This window comes from Lutra lutra, chromosome 12, assembly GCF_902655055.1.
Source record: "Lutra lutra chromosome 12, mLutLut1.2, whole genome shotgun sequence".
Classification (NCBI taxonomy): domain Eukaryota; kingdom Metazoa; phylum Chordata; class Mammalia; order Carnivora; family Mustelidae; genus Lutra; species Lutra lutra.
In genome coordinates, this window is record NC_062289.1 from 75736994 (window position 1) to 75754113 (window position 17120).

The window sequence follows — 17120 nt, forward strand, 5'->3', positions numbered from 1 at the left end:
GACCTGGGGCAATGATTTCACTACTTGAAACTTAGTATCCTCTTTTTTTAAAAAAAATTAACATATAGTATATTATTTGCTTCAGGGGTACAGGTCTGTGAATCATCAGTCTTACACAATTCACAGCACTCACCATAGCACATACCTCCCCAATGTCCATCACCCAGTCACCCCATCCCTCCCCCTCCTCCCAGCAACCCTGAAATGAAGAGTCTCTTCTGATTTGTCTCCCTCCCAGGTCCCTTCTTGTTTCATTTTTCCCTCCCTTCCCTCCAGGATCCCCGGCCCTGTCTCTCAAATTCCTCATATCAGGGAGATCATATGATAATTGTCTTTCTCTGATTGACTTATTTGGCTTAGCATAACACCCTCTAGTATCCTCTTCTTGCAACAGAGACATCAGTGCCTTGCTCACAAGGCAGAAGGGAGGGGCATTGTTAAAGGACTTAGCCTAGTGCCCAATACATGTACCATAAATGTTCTAGTGCGCATGCCTTTGATCTGGCAGCTATGGTCGGGGGACAGTAATAACAGTAAGCCCTCTCAAACGGTGGAATGCCTCCTCCTAGCAGCCCAGCCCTCCGCCCGGAAAGAGGCAGCAAGCCCCTGTGTGCATCAAGCCAACAGGCAGGACTCACAGACGCAGTGGGGCAGGCGGGACGTCCAGATGGGTGTGCCAGTCTCACGGCTGTAGCAGGTCAGAAGAGAGCTCCCTTCCAGCACAAAGCCTGGATTGCATGTGTATTGGATGGTGGTGCCCACCAGCAGCACAGGGTCTGAAATTAAGCGGGTTGAGTGGTCCACTTCCCCAGGGTCAGTGCAGTACATAACTATGGACGAAATCAGACCAAGAGGGCGTTAGGATGCTTGATGATCACAGGTTTGCTGAGAACTACAGAATGATCTGGAAAGTTTCCCAACTTGGTTCTTCTCCTGTTTGGAAGCTGTGTCTGAGCTCATCGCTCATCAAAGGTGGCTGGAGAAGAGGATGGGATGAAAGAGACCTGAATTTAATTCCTCGTATAGGAAGTAGCCCAAAGAATGTTTGCGTCTGGACCCAAAGACCTATGTACAAGGTTGTTCACTGCACAATTATTTGTAATGGTAAAAAACAGAACAACAAAACAAAACAGCAACAACAACAACAACAAAAAAAGAAAAAATGCAGGGGAAGAATTAAATATGGAACAGCTGTTCTATAAAATCCTGAGCACCCACTGAAGATAGCAAAGTGAGGGGGACCTTCCCTGCTTTCTTTGTGGTGCCTGAATCTAGTAAAACAAGCATCCAATACTTTTCAATGAAAACATCAATGCCCATAAAGGGAAAACAGTAAGCCAATTAAAAAAAGAATGAAGTATGCCACATGTGTGATATGAAAAAGTATCTGGGTTTCTGAGTTGAGAAAACAGCAGTGGTAAAATATCCTTACCTATGGCTGTTTCTGTATGAGTATCTCCGTGTCTTTATATGCACAATTCACACATACACATCAATGTGTGTATGTGTAACACACGATGATTGCAACAACACAGAATAAACTTTTAAGAGTGGTATCATTTCCGGAGAGGAAGATCATGAGGGATTTTCACGCTGTGCTTCCTAATTTTACTGCTGCTTGGCTTCTGTAAGTAAACACCTGTGACTTTTGTCATGGGAAGATGTTTATGTGCATCTTTTGACGTCAGGAGTGTCGTTGAATGAATCACTGGAATGAATGAATGAAAGGCATTGGTGGCCCCCAGGGATTTCTGATGTTCTGCTGTTCTTATTCCACCGGAAGAGAAGCCACTGAGGCAGGTTGGTGGGTCTCTGTCTTAGATGCACAGCGGCAGGCAACTAGCGCGGGAACATAAACGCTGATATCCAGAAGGGGCCCAGTGCAAATTCACTTGCTCTAATTTGGGTCTTTTCCTGGAGAAGAGTGAGGCAGCTGAAGAGTTTCCCAGAGAGAGCTAGTTTATGTCCCCTCCAAGCTTTTAGAACTCATTACCGCAATGTATATCATCATCATTATTTTAAACACTTTAAAAATCACCATCATCATTATTCTTTTATTTACTTATTTTTTTAAGTAGGCTCTATGCTCAGCCTGGAGCCCAACAAGGGGCTTGAACTCACGATCCTGAGATCACGACCTGAGCTCAGATCAAGAGTTGGATGCTTAACCGACTGAACCATCCAGGGGTCCCTAAAAAGATCATGATTATTAAAAATTTTGAAAAATCATTATTACTCAAAACGTTTAAAATCTTTCTTCAAAAAATTTAAAAGCCGCTCTTATTAAAAAAATTTCAAAAGTCATTATTCGAAATATTTAAAAATCATTACTGTTCAAAAATTTAAAAGTCATTATGAAGACACGTATGTTTAAAACATTTTATAAAGTAATGATGGGGCTCAGTTGGGTGAGCGCCTGACTTTTGGTTTCGACTCAGGTCATGATCGCAGGGTCGTGAGATTGAGCCCCACATTGGGCTCCGCGCTCTGTGTAGAGTCAGTGCTCAGTCTGCTTGCCCCTCTTCCTGTGTTCCTCCTGCTCGAACTCTTTTTCTCTCTATCTCTCTAAAATAAATAAATACAATCTTGGGGGGAAAAAAAAGCAATGATGGTGTAGATCATGTTAATGTGTCTGCGATGGGTCTCACCACCCCACGGTGCTTCTCATTGTTGGTTTTTTTATTTTCCATCATTATAAACACACACACACACACACACACACACACACACACGAACATACACCACATCCTGTTATGGAACAAGCAGATGTTTTTATAGCCAATTTTGAGGATTTTTCTTTTTCATGTTTCACCCAATTATAATTAATTTTCTTTGCCATTGGAATATTTGTGACAGGGATTGAGTATAACCCCCCCCCTTCCCCAATACCCTCTTTCTCTGCGGACACTTAATATTTCTTATCATGCAACCTGTCACTCGAGGAAGGCCAAGCAGGTCTACCAAAATCCCCAAGGAGTCCCAGCAAGACGGATACAGAATGGAGGCTTGCGTAGGAGGAGGTAGGAAGCAAATGGTTAGCGGGAAGAGGCCAGCCTCAAATTTAGCTCCTCTCCCACCTCTGCTAAGATTCAGTATAGAAACCAGAAGCATCTCCTTTTTCTGACACTGTTCAAGACACCAGATGGAGCTATAATGGGTGGTACCTGGCCTGCGCGCCCGAGAGCAGCAGGCAGAAGGTGCCGAGAGGCTGGGATCGGTACTCTCTGGGTGAAGCCGGTTACCTGTGACAGGGGTTTCTAACTGGGGCCCCAAAGTCCAACTTAGATTGGTCTTGAGTGGTTACTACCGGTGTTTTAATGATGAATTTGAACGATCTTTTCACACAGGCTTCACCGCATTCCCTATTGTCTCTCCCTCAGCCTAGTTCCCTCATTTACATTAGCCACCAGGCTTCTGGAGGCCCCTGAGTCTGACATCCCTGACCTAGAACTCCAAGAAGATATTTGTGAGCAGCTCTGCCCAGATGGTGGAATAGGAGGGAGGCCAGATTCTAAATGAAGGGATTCCGTTGCATCTACATGAAAAATACTCCATGGGAGGGATTTACCACCCGCTGACCCAGAAGAAGAAAACAAGATGACTCTTACTTTTCTCACAAAATGGGGGGTCGCTGCTCCAGCTGAGGTCCCACTGGCAGGTGAGGGTGTCACTCCCCACTATGTCATAGCCTGGGTCACACTGGTAGGTGATTCTGGCTCCTCTCACAAGCTCTGTATGAGAAGTGGTTTTCCAGCCGTTCTGGATCTCTGGCAAGTCTGAGCAGGAATCATTCCTTGACACCTCTTTAAAACAAAAACATTGTCATTGGATAAGTGGGGGGGCCTTTCTGTGTGGGGTTCCCTTTACAGATGTCAGAGGAAGGAGCAAATAGAATAAAAAGTCTCCAGAAATAAGTGACACACTTCGAAATCTCTTAAAGCCCAAGAACTCTGCTGTAAGAGATTTTATGATAAGCTCTTCCTGTGGGCCTCTGAACTTACCAGGTTTGGTTTGACAACGTCAGTGTAGGATTTGGGGAGACACAGAATCCTAACCCTGCCACTTACTAGCACTGTGGCTTGGGGGACAACCCAAGAAGGACAACCTTCTCTGTCTCAGGTCCTCACCTTTCATGACGCCAACCCCACCCTGTTATTCTTACTTCCTGGAATTCACATTCTCGTGTACTCCCTGCAATGCCCAGCAGGGCCAATGTATGCATGTACGTAATGAACAGGCTCTTTAAGAAGCGATGGTGTGTGGCTCTGGATGCCAGGCCGTCAGAGGCTTTGAGAGGCTCTCCTCTTGTTTTCTGGAGAGAGCAACTGCCACACTGTGAGGCTGTTCAGGCAGCCCTCTGGAGCAATCCACATGGAGAGAATCCAAGACCTCTTGCCAACAGCTGGCATTGACTTGTGAGCCACATGAGGAAGCCATTTTGGAAACAGAGGCTCCAGCCCCAGTCAAGCCCTCGAATGAATGCAACCCTGGCTGACATCATGACTGCAGAGTCATCATGACAAATGCCAAGTCAGAACCATCTGGCATGAGATCCTGAATTCTGGACCCACAGAAAGTGTGTGATCATAAATGTGCCTTGCAAGGCACCTGGATGACTCAGTCAGTTAGGTATCTGTCTTCAGCTGAGGTCATGATCTCTAAGTCCTGGGATCGAGCCCCAAGTCGGGCTCCCTGCTCAGTGGGGAGTCTGCTTCTCCCTCTCCCCTGCCCCTCCACCTCACCCCCGCCTCTGCTCATGCTCTCTCTCTCCCAAATAAATAAATAAACAAAATCTTTAAAAAATGTGCGTTGCTAATTTTGGGGGGATATTTTGTTAAGCAGCAATGGTAGCTAACACACTCAGCCTCATCCCAAGAATGTCTGAAAATTCATGGGTCTGATGAATTTGTAATATATGGTTTTGTGATACAGATTTAGACAAACACTCAACTGTTGAAATACAAATAATTATTGGTGCATTCTTTAAATCATGTTGCATAACATCAATGAACATTAACCACACTCCAAAATAAGTTACACACAGCTCAATATCACAGATTGGAATAATCCTGCCTTCCTTCTTGCAAATCCTCATTACTAAGGGAACAATGCAAAGCCCACTATTACTATTCTTGCATCCAAGTGCCCACTGCACAGATTTTGAGAAGAGAGCTAATTAGGCTGAATAATTAATCTGCAGTTCTTATATGCTTCTGGGGAAAGCCAAGCACCTTCCCTGTCTGCAGGAAAGTCATTCTGAGAAACAAGCAATGGCTTTTCCTGGGATTTCATCATGATTTTATTTGGGGAACAGAGATCTCAGGGGTGTCTACAAGAAGAAGGGGAGAGGGAAATGGCTTCTGGAATTGCTTCATGGGGAACAGGGACCTCTATTTTTAGGTCTTTGAAAAATCAGCCAAGCCCTGGATTTAGGACACGGCTGCAAATGCTCAAAATGTGGTTGAAAGGAGGAGAAACAGGGGTAGATACTGGGTATGGGGTCTGCCTTGTGCCAAATGCTTCATGACTGAGAAAGGTTTGCTGGTCTGATTTTTCAGTCTGAGCCAGTATGGTGACATGCTCCCGTGGGACCTCCCATCTCCTCTGTGACATTCATCACATTCCTGATGATCGAGTTGGGGACACTATGACTCAGATCTTGGCCCCACTGTTTACTAATTCAGTGGCCTTGCCCAAGTTAGACAGCCTTCCTGTTCTTCAGCTCCTAGACTCTACCCCCAGAGACTCTGATTCAGGAGTCTGTGTGTTTAGCTAGCACTCTGGATGGAGGTTCTGGCATCATTGCCCTTGTGGTCCCTTAACTTTGTGAAGAATGAGAGAACTGGCCTAGGAGTTGGAGGACTTCCTTTCTGGTCATTGTTTTAGAAGCTGTGTGACTCCAGTCATGTTGATAAACATCTCTGAGCCTCATTGTCCTCAATCGTAGAACTGAGACAAGAGTCATGACCCTGTCTATCGCTGAGGGCAATGTGAAAACTAATTAATGTGCACTATATGACACTTAGGTGAGTTCTATACGGATTCATTCATTTGTTCGACTAACATTTTGTAAGAACTTACTATATGTCAGGCACTAGGAATATGGGGATCTGAAGTCATGTTCCCAGTCTCATGGTCAAGATTAGCATCATGGTCCTACTTTTGGGTAAAAAACATACCTAAATGCACTGAGTACATGTCGCCATTTGCCAGTCTCATGGTCAAGATCTGGTCTAATTCTCAAATGCACTGAGTACATGCTGCCATTTACTGGTCTTATGCTCATGGCAGACATCATCCTAGGTACCACTGTCATTTGATTGGAGTTGACCTATAATATGGAGCTTACTTATTATCCTAGGATTAGAGGAATAAGTACACAAGTGACTAATATCTCTTTGAAAAACACTGCTTACTCAGCTCTGCTTTTTTTTATTCCCTTGTCTCCATGCCCTTGGCCACAGACACTGATGAGGAGAATGATTCTTTCCTTCTGTCTAGGTAAAGCAGGATTATGGGAGGTCAGAATGAGGTAAGCCCAGAATGTTCCTGTGGAAGATTTACCAGCAGTCCTAACAGATTAGCCTTGGCCATGTTGCAGAGCTATGTGCTGGCCTTGAGATCATTTTAGGAGCTTCTAAAATCTCTAGATGACCATAAAACCCCCTGACCCTTCCATGTGATCCCTCTTCTCAATGAGAATTGCATCTACGTCTGGTTAAATCTAGACCTGGGATAGCAACTACCTCTCCCATGCCACAGCAGACATCTCTAGTCAATCATGTCACTCTCCCTCTATGGACCTCGGGCGTGGACTCTTCGGAATTTTTTCAACATGGTCTTCAACATGGATAGTCACAAGGAATTGATTGGCATCAGAATTAAATACAGAAGCCCACCTGCCTTCCCTGTGAAATTGAGTGTGTGTTTCCTTAACAGAAATAAGAACAGGATTGTTCTTATCGTATGTCGCCTACATTTGCCCATATTAGTTAGGCTATGTATCCCCGAAACCCTGAAACCGCCTCCCCCACTTTCACCAGCCAGAGAAATAAAGGCAGGAAGAGCGGTCCATTCATGCCTGGCTCCTGGTTCCTAGTGCAGGGGCTGGCACATGTGCAGAGACTCTTGTGGACCAAACTCTGTAGACAGTGGAGATAATGCATTTGAAGATGAAAGAAAATAATATATGCAAGAGTTCCTGCCAATTACAAATTGTCACACAAATCTTAACTTTCAGCTTCAATGAAGAGGAACCCCTCCTCTTCATGATGGCGCCACACTGAACATTGGCCAGACTTCCGGGTTAACCTTGGGTGGCCTTGGATAGGGTCAGATTTCCACCACTGAGCTGAATGGGGTTTCAGAAGACTGACTTGGACACCGGAGGAGACAAATTAAAAAAACTATGACCTCATCTCCCAACTGGGGAGTGGGGGGCAGGGGAATGAGGAGAAGAGAAGGTTAAGGAGAGAGACTGAAGCCAAGTCACTAGAAACTCTCCCTCCAAAGGCAGCTGACTCTGGATGGTGCCTCACTTGGGCAGCCAGCACAAGCCGTCCCCCAGTGTCCAGGGCCCTGCCCAGTAAAGAGTGGGCAACCCACAGAAAGTAGCAGCAGTAACACTCTGAAAACACTTAGCAGCACAATCAAGGGGAAAAAGGCCTCCAAGAAACATGAAAAAGATCAACACTTGTGTCTGTCCCTCTGAGAGGTGTAGGCGGAGTGGGCAGGGATGAGAAACATCTAAGAGCTAGAAACAAACACACAAAAAAGCAGGGGACTTATTTTCAAATGCATCTGGCTCTTTGAGATAGCCAAAGGTCAGAGAGGGGGCTTGTGTTTTAGAGGCAAGAGGTGGGACACAGAGAATACTTCATAATAGAGATGGATGGGCAAATCTTCAAGCCGGGGGGGGAAGAAGGAATCACAGACGGAGAATCTGGCCCAAGCCAGATGGTTTTTGATGGTGGGTGTGATAGTGGGGAGACTTGGCAAAATGAAACCCCTTCATATCCCCCTTTTCCATCCTGGAAATCAAGATGTCTGCCTCGTTCCTGGGCAACCCAAGCAAGTTCTCTGATTGCTGTGTGAATCCTGCCCATTGAAATGCTCAGCGTGTAATCGCCCACCATCCAGGATGCCAAGAGGTGAGGTCTTAAGTACCCCGCTGTGTCTCCCAAGTTCTCTGCTGTTGCCAAGAATATCAGAGAAACACTAAGAACCGGGGGAGCCAGGAAGCCCAGGTATGAGCATCAGTGTCTGGCCCTGAGAAGCAAGTCCTTTATCCTCGGTGGCCCAGGGCTTCTTCTGCTGTGACGTGACAGGGTTGGAGCAGAAGCTCTATCAGTTCAAATCCTTTCTGGGGCTGAGATTAGTGGAACTTCATAGCCATGCCTGGACTGCTGGCGGCAGAAGAAGTGGGTGGTGGTGGGGTGTGGGGGTAGGGAGAGAAGGAGGTCTGTTTGGGCCATGTTAAATCTGAGATGCTGGTTAGATACGCAAGAAGGTAGCTAGCAGGGAGTTAGGTGGAAAGTTCATGGAAGAGGTCAAGGTTGGAAGTACAAATTAGGGGCAATAGAACACAGAGAGGCATTGTATAGAACCTTGGAACTAGATGACAGTGAATGGGGGATGAGTCTAGACGGACAGAGGACAGGGCTCAGTGTGGTGCTTGAGACCCTCCAGTGTTCCGAGGAGGGTGACAGAGCCAGCAATGAAGAAGAGGCGGTCACAGATGAGGAATGAGGAGAGAAGGCTGAGGATGGAAGAAATGTTAAGAAGAGGTGTTGTATGGCCAAGTGTGAACTTGGCTTGAACTTTATAGCAGTTTTGTTGGGTTTTGTTTCTGCTTTAATGTGAGAGTGAGAGGAAGGGTCTGGAAGCCCCATTGAAGAGCAAGGAAGATACCTCTTGCCTCTCTGGGTCTTACAGTACAGGGGGTAGGAGAGAATGCATGGTCTCCATTGGATGGGGCTGCAGAGGAAGAAGAGCCCTTGGGGAAAGCCCAGCTTCTGGTCAGGCAAGATGGCGGTGATGCTGTTTTGAGAAGTTGCAAATGCAGGAGAGTGTGCTGATGGTTTAGGATCCCTGCTGACTACAAGGGAAACACCACGAATCTGAAAATCAAGAGGCATCATCTACTAGGTCCTGATATCGAGCCTCTGGAGCAGCTATCAGTTTTTTCCATTTTACAGATGACCAAAAGGAGGCTCAGAGAGGTCAAGTGACTTGCCTAAGATCACACAGCCATTGACAGCAATACTAAAACTCAAACCCCGTTGTTTCCAACCAGAGAGCCCAAATGCCTAAAAACTACACATATTTACTGTGCCAATATATTAAAAGATCCATGTAGCACAGAACCCCCCAAAAGACAGATCTAGAAGAAACCATCTAAACACACACACACTCATGCACACACAAAAGGACTAGAGGAGACACTTACCTATGTAGTTCATGATAAATCCCTGGCCCTTCCCAAAAATGAGGCCAGCGGGGTCCGAGTGGAACTGGATAGTTAAGTCCGGTGTGGATGAGTACAGCTTCTGGGGACCACTGTTCCCAAGATACTGCCCCAAGATGTGAGGCATGACCTCATCGCCGTCATAGATAGTCAGGATGTCACTGTTGCTCAGGTTCAGGCTAGAGGAACAGGGCAGACAGAAGAGGAAGGGCCTTGTGAGACACAGTTATGGACATTCGACAAGCCTTTGATTTATTTTTTTTTCAGGCAACATCGTCAGCGGCAAGCTCCAGGCTAGGTAGGAACTGGGGGTGAGGTAGTCACACCACAGGTATGAGCAGGACAGGCTGATCTTGCCCACGAGCACGCATGGCGCCTGGGTTTGGGGAGGGACTCACACGGGAGATGGTTCCCTGCAAGGAGCTCATTGCACAGTGGAATGCTGAATTGTAAGAGACCTGCGTTCAGTGCCAGTGAAGCTGAGCGCCGGGCACTGGCTATCTGCTGGGGGTGTGGCATGGGTTTTCCATTCTCAGAAGCAGAACAAGTTGACTGCCTCCTAATTAGAACCTGCATCTCCATGTCGGGTGAAATGAGCCTTCCAATCATTATGTGGCAAAGTCCTCAAAATCAGACCTGGTATCTGTGATGTTCAGGGGATGGGGTGGAGGGTGGGACAGAGGCACTTTATTCCTGAAAGAGGCTCAAACTGGCTGTCAGTATTCATAGAGTGAATGCAGGAATGCAGGCAAGGACCTTGACACTAAATAACAGGACGGCGATACATAGTTAATAATCCAGAAAGCGCTTCTGCGTGCAGCGGACACATGTGTTATGGGAGGTGTACTGGATAAAAATGGATCTCTGATTGAAAGAATGCCAGCTACATCAGCGTTGGTTGCAGACAGGTAGTGACTCATGCCTCTTTTTCCTTCCATTCTCCTCCTTACCTTCTTTCTTACATCTTTCACTTTTTCTTGTGTCCCTCCCCCTAATATTTTTGAACACCTATCTGCCAAGCTTGGGTCAGGGGACACAAGAGTCACAGAGCAGTGGTGGATTTAGACTAGGAAACCAGGGACTGTGGTGGCAGTTATGATCCAGGTGAGTGCAGAGAGAGGAGACTGGGTGGCATCCTGGAGGCCTCCCTGGAGGAGGTGATGCTTGTTTCAGATCATCAGGAAAGATTAGAGGGCTATAAGGTTGATAAGCAGGGGATGGTGAGAAGGCAAAGCACAGGTAGAAGGAGATAGGGAACGAGATCATGGCTCCTGAAGGAATTTGCCCAGTGGTCAGTGTTCCCTAGCTGTGGGTATAGACACAGAAGCTTGGAGGGCTGTAGCGGACAGACAGTGCCTGAAGACAGGGGCATTCCAGGAAATGGTCCCCAGAAAAGTTCCTAGAAATGGATGCAGAGTACAGATAGCTCTCCCTCCTGACAGCATCACCCAGCACCCCAGGGCAGTGTTCCCCTTCCACAGTCTGGGAGGCTGGAGGAGGGGTGGAAACCGCCCAAGCCAGTGCTTCCTTCTGGTAGTAAGAACAAAGCAACAGAATGACAAGGAACATTTGTGGAAGGGTGGCTCCCACAGGGCAGGGGATGAATTGTATTCACAGTGATGTCCTCCCCAGCACCTCTCACATTCCTCCTGTAAGGTTGTCCCACGGGCCAGCTTAGGGAGATTCCAACTGCCCCCAAGACCGCCATCAGCTTCCCTTGCACCACCCCCAAAACACCCTCTCCTAACAAAAGCTGTCCATGTGTGGCTTCCAGACAGAGCTGTAGAGTCATACCCTCTGCCAGTTTCCAGCAAGGGCTCCAGCCTATAAACCCTATTGCACTGAAATTCTGGAGTTGCCACCTTCCCTTGCATGCCATTGGTGTTCCATAAATGCTTGGATATGAAAGAGCCTGCCAGAGAGTCTCTTTGATAGCAGAAACGGTGTGGTTGATGTCAGCTCTTGACCTGTGTTAGGGAAGAGCCTCTTAACTCTAAGAACTGTGAAAACATCAGTGGTTCACGAAAACGCTGGATTAGGCTAGTATGAAACATGGTAGATCGCCAATATTTATTCCTTAAGCTGACTTCACAACTGATATACTGTTAACAGTGAGTTCCAGAGAGTCTGCAACTTGGCTTTCCTCTATCACTCATTTCAATGATCTAAATGTGGCAGAGGCATCTTCAAGGGGGCAAATAGCTTTCATTTGAAAATGCTAGCATGGTTCTTTGTGCTTGTAAAGCAGGAAGCGGCAGAGTGCACTGCCTTGGAAAGCAGTAAGCTTTGGTTAGTTTCTTGGCTCCGATACTTTCACGGAAGGCACCAGTTTCTCTGAAGTTCCTAGACTGTGAGTTTCCGGTCTATGTCATGGGCTGCCGGAGTGAGGTAAGGCATCCCAGAAATCTGGGATCAAACATCAAATGCACTGACAGCACCTGAGCAAAGGCAGTCAAGTCATTTGAATGTGATGTCCTGTCACCGTGTCATTATGAATGTCACCATCACCACCAACATCACCACTCCACCACCATCATCATCCTCACCAGCATCACTGTCATCATGGTCGCCAAGATCATGCTCCCTTTAGACAAATGTTTACTCCAAATGACATCAGATGACTTCCATTTGTGGTTTGCAACAGGGGTGGTTTTGTCCCCCAGGAGACAATGAGCAATGTCTAGAGACGCAGTTTTCCCAACTGGCGGGGGGAAGTGCCACTGGGGAGGCGATGACAGGGGTACTGTTAAACATCCAACATGACACAAGGTAGCCTCCCACAACCAAGAATTATCTTGTCGAAAATGTCAACTGCGCTAAGGTTGAGAAACATTAACTTATGTGAATGCCTTTTGTAAACTGTGTGCAACAGACCATTCATTGCAACATCTATTGTCCTGGGATTTCAGCAGAAGTCCCCTAAGCTAAGAATAAGCAAAGAGCATAAGAAGAAAGCATTCCTACTTTTTAAAAAAAAGCTGTTGACTGAAATTGGGTCCTCCAGAAGCTGAGCTGAGCAAAGAGGAGTGTCTCTTGGCATCTGGCAGATCTGGAAGGCCACCCCAGGCAGCATGGTGAGTAAGAGAGATAGGATGAAACGAAAGAGCCAATGCGTAGTCATTGGTGGGAGACTTCCACTGCGGGCACTGGGCTCATTTCTGCAGGAATGGTGTAGCACATGCCTTGGGGGAGAGGGAACTGGGAATTTAGCTTCCACCCCCATCCCTCCTCATTGGCTGAGGGCTGCTCTTAGGGGTACCAAGCCCCCAGCACTTCTGGGCTTCTCATGAGGTGCTTGCAGTAGGAAGGCATGGTGGGTACACGGTGGCAGGTGTGGCAGGGTTCAGATAGGGCCCCAGGGGCACCTGTTATCACATCAATGCATCTCTTTCAGTCTAAACCCATCCTCCCCTATCTCTAGCTTGCAGAAGGCAGAGAATTTATTGGGTCACGGAGGAGGCATGTAGGAAGGAGTGACTCAAAGACAGCATCACTTGGGAGGAGGAATGGGGGGAGAGGAGAAAGTGTATTCCCCTCCCCTTAAGCCAGGTAAGGAGGGCTTTGAGGTCACTCTTGGTGGTATAGCAGGTATCTCTGGGGTTTGGGGAACAGTGACTGCTTTTGATGCTCCCCAAGAGAAGAGTAATGACAAAAGTCAGGCCAGAGATGTCTGCCTGCTTTGGGGCAGAGCCAAGAAAGAAAGAAGCACTGGAAGTCAGTTGCCTATTGTTGATAAGAGTGGACAGAATATTCACATTTTCTGGGGCCAGATATGGACTTTGAAGACAGGAGCCACTATGGGTCTCCTTAAAAGTGTTCCCCATCCTGAAAGGATGATTGGGTCGAGCAGGAGGGAAAGCCAAGAGCGGCCAGATTCAGGATGCTTTGTCTTCATCAAGTTCCCCATAACAGAGGAAACCCCCAGCATTCTGTATCTTCCATAGCAGAACGGGGCTGTCCAGTTAGGTTTATTTATGAGAAGGAAGCAGGCTACCCAGCCCCTTCCCACTGCAGAATTCCCAGCCCCAGGAGCCCTGTGGAGGGCGCAGGAAGTTTGAAAATGAATGAGGTTCAGGTGTTTTATGATTAGTAGACTAAGCCACACTTGTTATGACCAGAAGACCTAAAAAAAATTGAAGCTTCTACCCTGAGAAGTGCCAAAAAACAAACACACACACAAAAAAACCCTCCCCCAAACAAAACAAAACAAAACAAAACAAAATCCCAAACAAACCATGAATGAAGGAACAGTGTAAGAATAAGATTATCCTCTGCCGAATCCTTCTGGATCCACCTTTTTGATGGATGGGTTCCACCAATATATGCGAATGCTGGTAATTGATCCCCTGCCCACCTCGAAAGACAAGCGTGCTTTTCACCTGCCGCCCAGCCTATCTATACACCAGGGGCATCCAGGGTCCCTCTGCTGGACCGTCCTCAGCAGCTGAGGTGAAAATGCAGACTTAGCAGCCCAGAGACTGGCCTGGGGCAGAGCAGGAGCTTTCCACTGAGGACCTGAGTGATCTGTCAGCCAGAGACCATCCAGGGAGGTGCTGAGAAATCAGGATGTCAGCGTGACTTCAGGACAAATGAGAGGAGGAGAGGTGCCTGCAGGTAGGTGGGTTCGATGGGACTGGAATTGTTCTAGCAGGTGGCCCCTCAGGGAAGATGCCACAGGGCCAGTCCCTGACTGCTCCAGCCCCTCTCTGCTACCAGAGGGCAAGGCTTTCCTGGAGTTCCTACCAGGACACCTCAGCTTCTGGGTCTCCTTCTCGCCCTGTTTCCTCAGCTGCCACCTTTAGGTTCTCTCCATCCTTTTTCAGTTGAACTGTGGGACACCACCTCCTTGCCTGGCCCCGTCCCTCTCCTCAGCAGCCAGATGAGTCTTTCCAAAACATAAATCTGGCCCCTGCATGGAGCAGATGAATGGAGAAACAAAATGCGGTGTATCCCTACATCGGGCTATTGTTCAGCTGTGAATAGGAACGAGGCACGGACCCATGCTATATCGGCGTGAAGCTGACTTCCCACAGAGTGAGAGAATCCTATCACAGAAGGCCCCAAGGTGCATGATTGCACTGTGAAGAAATGTCCAAAATAGGTAAAGCCATAGAGACAGAAAGCAGCTTGGTGGTTTCCAAGGGCTGGGAGGAAGGGTCTGGGAGGAATGGAGACTGCTGGCTTAACAGGAGTGGGGTTTGTTTCCGGGAGGATGAGAGTGCTTTAAAACTAGACGGGGTGTTGATTGCACAACACTGTGAGGGTACTAAGTGCCACTGAGCTGTAGAAGTGAAATTGGTTAAGGGCACATTATGCAAATTTTCAATTACAAAGACATTGCCCCTCATCTCAGGTTAAGTGCAAACTTTTGGCCCTAGCTTCAGGGTTTCCCTGTACCTATTAGCTGCATCCCCTTACCTCCCCACAGTTTCATTCCTCACTATCCCTTTCAACCCCGGTATTTTACACTCCAGCCAGAATCAATGACTCGTCAGTCTCTCCAGGGTATGCGGAAGCACCTGCAAGGCTTTCCACAGGCTATTGTCCCCTCTAGCCTGAATCCTAATTTAGCCTTGCTGCTGTAGACCTGGGTAACTCCTGCCCCCTCATCCCCATCATGGTCTTCTGTGATTTACTCCTGCACGGAGCCCCCACTGCCCCATCTGAGTCTGGGCTAGGGGCCCCTTCTATGCTTACCCCTCCTATGGAGCTCAGCAGTCAGGTCTCCAATGGTCTGGGGCATCCGCACCAGACCAGAAGCTCCCTGAAGCGGGGGCAGGTCTGTCCAGCTCCCTGCTCTCTGGATCCCCAGCTTGGCACCATGCTGAGCGTGTGTTGGATGAATCAGCACCAGCCCAGGGACAGGTGTCTGGATCTGAACCTCAGCTGGCACCCAGGGTGGGCTGTAGCTCTGACCCCATCTCTGCCTGGAATCTTGATCCCAAATGGACTTACTTGCATCAACCGTGGGAGGGGAACCGCTCTTGTTCTGGCTGCTTTCAGCACTTGCCTCCATGGGTTAACTGGGAAGTTCTATATGACTGAAGCTGCCCCAAATGATTTCTGCTCCACTCACCCCCGTGGCCCTGACTGCCTACACCCTCCTTTCTTTCCTGATATGATCGTTGCCAGAATCAAGCTTGGCACCATGACACCACTACATTGCCTGATAAGCCACTCCAATGCCAGCCCATGACCTTGACTGGCTAGGGTGTAGTTCCTTCTCCCTCCCCACTTTGACCCTGCTCCAGGCATATCCTGGAGCCCCTTCCAGGGTCTGAGCAGCCATCTATGGGCACACTATCCAATGCTCCCACTTCTGGTGTCCCCTGCCACCTCCCCCTTGTTTCTGGGCCAGATCTCTGAGAAAAGATCTCCCAAGATCCTCAGTTAGCTTTTGAGTAACAACAGAGTCTTAAGCACTCAAACAACAACTTACACTCTAAGACTTAGGCTCACGCCCATTTTCTAGATCAGGAAACCGAGGCTCAACTGGGAGAAACCACTTGCCCAAGGTCACAAAAGAATCAGGCCCAGGACTCTAACCTGAGGTGTGTTGGATGCCAAAGCCTGAGATGGGAACCACTATTTTACATGATGTCCCGTGAAAGCCATATGTACATATCTCCAAAAAGTGATGAGGGACGCCTGGGTGGCTCGGTCGGTTGAGCATGGGAATCTTGATTTTGGCTCAGGTCACAGTCTCAGGGTTGGGGGTTTGAGCCCAGCATCTGGCTCTGCTCTCAGCGGGGAGCCCGCTTGAGATTTGTTCCCTCCCTCTGCCCTTCCCCACTAAGTAAAGAAATAAAATATTAAAAAAAAAAAAAAGTGTGAGTAGCGTCAGTCAGAAAGTGTGAAAAACATTACAAACAGAATCTGCAGTATGAGGAAACCCCATCTCATGGCCCCCGGCCTCCTGCTGTGCCTTACATTCTCATGACAACATCACTAAAGTCCACTGGATTAGACCCGTCATTTCACTTTGGTTTTCCTGCCAAGGTAATATTTCTTCTTTACAGATCCCTGTGTTGAAAGACTGTCTCCTAAACATTTTACATTTCCTGGTAACAAATCTGCCTCGTTTTCTTGTCATTATTGATGGTGTATAATCGAGTATGTAATAAAACCACCATTAAACTGATGACTTTAGTCTTGGGGGGCACTTTATTTTGGTAGATAGAAAGTTTCTGTTACATTTTTTAGTATACTTCAAAAGAATCTGGGCACCCCGTGGCTTGGTTGATGGAACATGTGACTCTTGATCCCGGGTTTGTGAGTTCAAGCCTCACACTGGGTACAGAGATTACTTAAAAGTAAAATCTTAAAAAAAAAAAAAAAAAAAAAAAGAAGAGTCTGGGAAGGGTGCATAAGAAACTCTCGTCACCGTGGTTCCCTCTAGGGAGGGGCACAGGAGAGGAGGTTGTTGGCTGTGGAAACGAGGGAAACGTAATTTTCACAGTAGATTCTTCTGTACTTTTTGGCTTTTGAATCGTGTGAATATATTACCTCTTCAAAAAGGATAAAAAAAATAGCTCAAGGGATCCCCATTATTGTTTTCAGTAGGGTCTAGAGAGCCAAAGAGCTTAGGGTAGGATACAAATTTGATTCTGACACAGATTAGCAAACCCTTCTCTGGCGAAGTCATTCTTCTCAT

The 17120-nt window shown here is 47.4% G+C and overlaps 1 protein-coding gene across 4 annotated transcripts in view; it reads right to left on the bottom strand.

The window, feature by feature from the left end:
• SEZ6L (seizure related 6 homolog like) overlaps window positions 1–17120 on the bottom strand; it is a 188310-nt gene that overhangs the window by 19558 nt on the left and 151632 nt on the right. For all 4 annotated transcript variants that reach the window (XM_047698472.1, XM_047698471.1, XM_047698470.1 and 1 more), the window contains exons 10-12: window positions 9449–9645; window positions 3609–3803; window positions 639–830 (exon numbers count right to left, since the gene is read on the bottom strand). In XM_047698472.1, the coding sequence (XP_047554428.1) occupies window positions 639–830; window positions 3609–3803; window positions 9449–9645 (584 nt within the window). The remainder of the gene's footprint in view (window positions 1–638; window positions 831–3608; window positions 3804–9448; window positions 9646–17120) is intronic.